The following is a 6,686-nucleotide window of genomic DNA, read 5'->3' as shown; positions in this document are numbered from 1 at the left end:
CAAATAAAAAATAACGAAACTTGCCTTGGTTATGGTGGCCCTTGAGTTCAGTTTTTTAGTTCTGTAAGTCAGTTTTTTTCCTCTAGATCTTTTTTTGCGAACATTTTTACCACGAAAAATTGCTATAATATTGTTTTTGGCCAAGAGGGATCAGCAGGTTTATGGCCCACAGTCGAGATGATGTAACCGTGGACTCCTTGGCCAGGATCCGGGATCAGGGATCATAAAGTGTGTGCGGCTGCTAATGAAGTGTCCGAGGGTTTGGGAAAATCAAGAAAGTCTGAAGAGAAATGTAATATTAAGGCTATCATTCAACTATTTTCTATTTCAATTTATAAATATTTTTTAAATAGATTTTACTTAGATTTTTTCCCATCTACGTAGGCCTGGGAGCTAAAATGTCAATGCCCTCAATATTGGAAAAGTAAAACATTCATTTTTTACCTAGAATTCGTTCGGTTTACTTCCTATTTTTTTCGACGAAAGCCAAGCAAAATTAACAGACAAAACAATGTCGCTGAAAAGAATCCAAACCTTTAAAATTGCTGGTTGCAGTAAGTCTAAAATTTTACGTTATTTTACAAGTTCTTTCGCGAAATATTATTTTGTTTATTATTTCAGAGACCTTATTCAATAATATCGTAGATATAACCCGTCGCATGTACGCCGCTAGTCGCCCTAAAGAGGTTCCTTTGACAGGATCCCCCTTTGTGGAGCAGCGTCGTCGGTCCAACACCTCGCTAGCCCACCTCACCGCGCGGTCTCCCCACGCCTTGTCCCAGTCCATTGCCGACGGCAGGACGCAGCAGGAAGAGCGGCCGTTGCCCCAGCACGAGCCTGGACTGTTCAGTCTCATGCCACCGTTAAGGAGCACCAATCCAAACTCCTTGATGTTCCAGAAGGCCATTTTAAATAGGGAGCGGAGGCCGTTCTGCTTGCACGAGGACCCTCCAGTTAAGAATGTCACCAGCGTCGAGGTAAAGGGAAGCGAAATGCAAAAAAAGCTGCTAGATCTTCTGGATCAGCAGAAAAAGTTGGACAAATGGCGGCAAGATTGCTTTGATCGAAGGAGCGACCGGAGCAGGGTCAGGCTTAACCAAGAAACGTCCAGGAGGATTTCAAGGAACCTTGAAGAGCGGGTAGCAGCCAAGGACCTGGGCAAATGGGAGGCCCAGGACCTTTTCCGGCCAAGTGCTTTGGATTCCGCAACGTTTCTGGTAGCCACGAGGCAGGTTGATAAGTCGCCTAGATATCCATGGTGGCATGGAAGAATGACCACCTATGGCAGCTACAATCCAGACGAGGAGTTAGGCCATGAGCAGGTAAATTGCTACAATATATATAAATATAATTCGATATTTAAACGTCTCCGATCTCTATCTGCAGACTATGCCAAGCCCAGATTACACCTCCTCGTTTCAAAATCCCGGGAACCAGGGCATTATGAACACCATGCGACCGGTTTATCCTGGAGCATTCCAGCCAACGGAATCTATAAACGTTGTGCCCTCTCAGGAAACCCAAAGGGTTTCAGCTTTATCAAAGCTGGACAGGGCCCGGGAGGCATCGGATCTAGCGAGAAAATCACGGATGCCCCAATGGATGGCTAGAAAACGTTGTTAAAAGCGACAATAGCGACTCGAATCGTATCCATCATTATGTTGTCAAATCTTTAGTGTGAATTTTGTGGAATATTCGTGTTTGGACCAAACCTCATCTCATGCCACGAACTTCAAACTAAACAATTTTAAGCTCTACTGCTAATCTTGCAAGACGCCTTTGCATTTACTGATTGCTGAACGGATGTCTTGTGATCAAGGAAGAACGGATTTTTAATAGATGACATGGAATCCTGACTAGCTTGAGCTATATTCGGAGATCTGTTGAAAATCTACTGTGAGTTGGTTGAATATTTATTTGGAAAAGCACTAAAAGACTTACATTACAGACATATTCTTCCAGCACTCCTTTGTCTCATTGGACGCCTTGCAATTGAGGAAGAAATGATTTTTAATGGCTTGACGTATTATGATTGATTGTATGATCATCCAAAATGTTGAACAAACCTTGAGTGATTATGTAGTAGTCAAGCTATACTTCTCTTATACACAACTTCCTTATCAAAATTGTAAAATTTGTAATTTTTACCACAAGCAACTGCGTCAGTGATATTACTTTTTTGTAAATCTTTGTGTAAAAAAAACTATTGCCAGAATAACGGTTTGAATGTCTTTTGTTGTTCAACTTGGTGTGTGTGTGTGCTGGCATGATTAGCGTTTCTTTTTTTCCTCCCGAATGATGCCAATTTTCCAACTAACAAATTTTCCTAGTCTTTTCTATATTTCCGTGTGTGTGTGTTCCTTGGGTTCAAAGGGTTTGCCGAGCCAAAATATTTTCATTAGGGCGTTAATTATGTTTGAGCCAAAACATATCCATCGATGCCGCCTTGGATTCCATGTAAAAGGGACCTGGCAGGACATTTTGTATACCTCAAGCATGATCGGCAGATTTCCACGTGACCACGACTAATGGTTGCATCTTCCTAGCCGTTTTTGCTAATCATCTGTAACAAGAATGCAAAAAAGAAAAAAAAAAAGGGGTGGAGTTGGGTGAAACCCGAGGGCTCCGACGGAAATAAATGTAATTTATAACGACCGATCCAGACAATGCAACTGCAAAGTTGCAGACTTTTCAGTCGGTGAAAAGGGGAGAATCGAACAGAAGTTGGCACTGGAATTAAAACGAAAAATTGCAATCCACCCTGTCATTAGATGCCATCAATTGTTCGCAGGACTCTATTGTCCTTGACTTTGGCGAGGGGATCGAGGGGAGAGCGGAGTACCGAGAGGGGCTCGTTGACAGGGGGATATAAATGTTGTGATTTCTTAATTTTTGTTTGCATTTTTCTCAAATTTAGTAGGCTGTTGAGGTAATTACACTAATTATATGGCTCCGACTCTCAACCTTTTAGGGGTAGTTCTCGCTTCCATCGGAGGTCATCGTATATCGTAGCTCAGAGAAGCGGGAATCACTTGAGTGGGATAGTATGTACATATGTATGTTGTGAAAGTAAGTAGGCGGGTGTTAAGGGTCCGACACTATTCCGGGTGGAACTATCATAATTAATGGATCCATGCTTCGTCTTGGGTTTAGAGGTGCTTAGAGACTCTGTTTTACCATATTTCCGTCAAAAAACAAGCTCAGTTTAAGTTATTTTTTCAATTTCCTAGCATCAGGGATGAAAAAGATTGTTTTCTATCCCACCGAGTTGGTCATTACACAACTAAGTAGAGGCGAGAACACGCCACCCAGGATGGGATGACAGAAAAAGTCAGCGGGTTGGAAAAAAATAAAGATATTACAATTGAGTTGGAGATGAAGTCGACATTGTCATCAACATATAAATGACAACTATACCCCCAGAGGGTTGGTTGTTCCTTGGATTAATGGTATCAGGAGTCATGGATCCTGTAAAAACTTCAATCTAACATATCTAAATGAGCAAGAATATGTTGCCAGGCAAAATGTAGCTAAACAAATGTTGCCAGAAACCGCTTTGGTGCTGCTTCGCAGTCAAAGTAAGATGAGTAACTTCAAATGCAGAAAACAAATCGCAGTAGTCTGGAAAATACTGTCTTTAACATTTTTGATTCTATTAAAACCCTCTAACTCCCATTCAAATCGTAGCTATCATAGCAACAGTATCAAACGCTTTCGAAAAATATAAAAAAGAATATCCCAAGTCAAGTCTATATATATTTTTTAGGACAACTGATTAATAGGATTTCGCGTAAATTTCAAGTCTCACAATGTCGCACAGAGAATCCATGTAAGTTCCAGCCGCAGCTCGACAATATATGTAGTTTCAGCTCAGTAAATCTAGCCTTCCAGCTCCAGATCCACCGAGACGGATACCCACAGGATCAGTCTATACGAACTGGCCAGCTGTCGGGCCGAGAACTATCTGCTTAAGCAGAGGATGACCGAGTGCGAGGCCACCATGCAAAGCCTCAAGCAAATGGTCGCCACCATTGCGGACAAGCAACTCGAGATCCTTGGCGAGGTGAAGGAGCTGCGCAAAAACTGTGCGCCGTCCAAGATCCAAATAGTGGACTCATCGACATCGACCGTTCACGATGGCTGCATGCCGGACTCTGATTCCGACGACTGGAACTCCCAGGTCTTCTCCCCATACTTTTCGCCGCTGGCCTCATCCGATCCCGAGCTTGATCCCCCCCTGGAGCAGTATGATCTGGGTCGCAATCGTGGTCCGGCATGGAGTATCCTGTATTCCATCAAGGAGGAGAATGAGCAAGAGGATTCTCAGGAAGATGTAATGAATTATCAAGTTGAACTGGACCAAACGGATGCTCAGCCTGTGTCGCAGATTTACCAGCATCGCCTGGAGGACACCTGGGCTGACGAAAGCGACAACTAAGAGCACTCGCAGCTTTAAATATATATAATGTACAACTATACAAATACATAGTTAATATGAGCAGCAGCTGACAAGGACAATAGGGGTTTCTAGGGGGAGGTTTTGCCCACTCTTTCCTGCTGGCAAATGACCCGAGACTTTAGACATCATCATTACCATGAAAATCCGTGGAAAAATCATCATCAACAAAATGAAATGCATACGAAATGAAATTGAACAAATGTATATATATATGGGTGGTGTTTTCTCTTATATATGTATGTATATATTGTGTGTGTGTTTTTACTGATGGCCGACTGACATATTTTATGCATTTGGCATTTTGGCTGAAGTGGCGGAATCAAAGCCAGAGCCAGGGACAGCTCATAAATAAGTAAATAAAATGCTGCATAATTTATGCATTTAATGTAAACAGACAATTTGGCGCAACTTTTGGGCGGCAGTGAAGAAGGAGCTCAAGACATTCATGTAACAAGGAAATAAGGTTGCGAGGGTAGTTTTTAAAATTAAAACGGTCAACCGAAAATATTGAAGGGAGAAAACGTTCTAGAAATAGTTACAAGGAAACTATAAATGCAAAAATTATTTGTTATATATAAATAAAAATTCAAAATTAAAAAAAAAAAAAAAAACTTAAAAAAATTCATATATTTTAAAATTAATTAATCCCTAATATTATTTTATATTAATATACAAATTTAAGATATTAACATATATTTTAGCATTTTTATTATTATTATTTAGTTTTATTAAGAAAATTAGATATACAGATTTTTAGCTAAAATTTTTACATATAAAAAAACCGTCTGGCCATATTTTATATTTTATAATATATATATTTTCCTATAACATATACTATTTATTAAGTAAATGTCCAAAAAGTTCAAAATTGCATTTTAATAATTAATATCCATAATATCCCAGAACTGTGTAAGCGCCCCTCGCTAACCTTATTCAAAAATGATTTTAGCTGACAGCCAACAGTCAGCGCCGTGTCAGAAATCACAGGCAAAAAATAAAAAACACCCAAAAGAAATGCGAACAAGGTCTTGGGGTGTGGAGAAAAAGTGAAAAAAAAGATATATATATATATAAAACCAGGACGAAGGACGAGAGTCCTGAAATAGGGGGAAAGGGAGAGACGACGGGAACGGCAACGGGAACGGGACAGGCACTTGATGAGCAAATCAGGGCCATGGTTCATTGACGTAGCAAATTGGAACTTCCTCTGGGAGCGGCGATGAAAATGATGACAAGGATGTGAATAAGGACGAAGGACTCCCAGAAGAAAACTTAAGTAGCGCCAGGTAAAATGGGAATGGATGTGGAAGTGGAATGAAAATGGAAATGGAACCGAGAGAGAACGAGAGCGGAAGTGCAGTATCCGAGAATGTTGTATCTGAGAGATACGCATATAAATGTAACTGATAAGCGAAGCATGGCGAAGTGCGGCAACTTCTTGGATTACAAGACATTCAATTTTCCAATTTTCCATCGCCCAACCCCTTGCAGTTGCCCTCCCTCCTCCCATTCCCATTTCCCCTTTTGAATTAAGAGAGCACAAGTTGCCGCATTCATTCGCCAATATCTGTCGCATCTTTTGTGCATGTCCCAGGGCCCCCGAGTTTGTTTACCCCTCGGATGCGCAGATACAAAGATGCGCAGATACAAATCGCATTACAGATTACAGTGCGAAACGTGTGCGAAACGATCTGCCAGTTGATCTAGCGATGAGCTCGTAAAAATTACATCTCCGAGGATGAGAAACCGAGCCGGGTGCCCCGACTGCCTGCCTGCCTGCCTTGGGAACATCAAAGCGCAGGGAAACTGCTTACATAAACCGTACTTTGTTGTTGCCCATTAAAAATGAATGATCTTAACAAGAAAAATGGAATTAAACGATATTGGAAAATAAATTAAAACAGCGAAAAAGGAGCACTTTGCATGTGCTTGGGATTGGTTATATCCTTAACATCGCAGGATACTACTTGTAAAGTTAGCAAAAAAAAAACAACTTCAGCTTAAGATCTAAGCTGACAACCAGCAGTTCCAAGTACTTTATGTCTTATATATTTCTATTTAGTTTTTTTTTTTTTTTTTTTTTTACAAAAGAAGCTTAATAAAATTAAAATAAAAATAAACGAAAATGCAAAGTAAATTGTGGCACAAAAAATATGCCTAATCACTCATGAATCACCATGTCAATTATACTAATTAAAACAAAAAACAAAAACAATTAATAAACTTG

General features: G+C 40.4%; 2 protein-coding genes across 5 annotated transcripts; both read left to right on the top strand.

Annotated features, from left to right (window-relative positions):
* The first annotated feature begins 398 nt into the window (after window positions 1-398).
* On the top strand, window positions 399-2,218 carry LOC108080043 (uncharacterized). Of its 2 annotated transcripts, none has more exons than XM_017174622.3 (4): window positions 399-554; window positions 622-1,322; window positions 1,387-1,896; window positions 1,963-2,218. In XM_017174622.3, the coding sequence occupies exons 1-3, from the start codon at window positions 512-514 to the stop codon at window positions 1,621-1,623; spliced, it is 981 nt and encodes a 326-aa protein (XP_017030111.1). In that variant the 5' UTR covers window positions 399-511; the 3' UTR covers window positions 1,624-1,896; window positions 1,963-2,218. The 2 variants fall into 2 exon arrangements, with proteins under 2 accessions (XP_017030111.1, XP_017030110.1); XM_017174621.3 differs by having other exon boundaries at window positions 1,949-2,218.
* A 1,418-nt stretch (window positions 2,219-3,636) lies between these two features.
* LOC108080064 (uncharacterized) lies at window positions 3,637-4,504 on the top strand. Of its 3 annotated transcripts, none has more exons than XM_070288599.1 (2): window positions 3,637-3,829; window positions 3,898-4,504. In XM_070288599.1, exons 1-2 carry the CDS (start codon window positions 3,810-3,812, stop codon window positions 4,436-4,438), a joined length of 561 nt encoding a protein of 186 aa, XP_070144700.1. In that variant the 5' UTR covers window positions 3,637-3,809; the 3' UTR covers window positions 4,439-4,504. The 3 variants fall into 3 exon arrangements, with proteins under 3 accessions (XP_070144700.1, XP_017030138.1, XP_017030136.1); XM_017174649.3 differs by having other exon boundaries at window positions 3,643-3,829; window positions 3,884-4,504; XM_017174647.3 differs by having other exon boundaries at window positions 3,648-3,829; window positions 3,892-4,504.
* Window positions 4,505-6,686: the final 2,182 nt, after the last annotated feature.

The sequence above is a fragment of the Drosophila kikkawai genome, chromosome X, assembly GCF_030179895.1.
Source record: "Drosophila kikkawai strain 14028-0561.14 chromosome X, DkikHiC1v2, whole genome shotgun sequence".
NCBI classification, from domain to species: Eukaryota; Metazoa; Arthropoda; class Insecta; order Diptera; family Drosophilidae; genus Drosophila; species Drosophila kikkawai.
The sequence above is the reverse complement of the archived record's forward strand: the minus strand, read 5'-3'. Positions and strand labels throughout refer to the sequence as shown.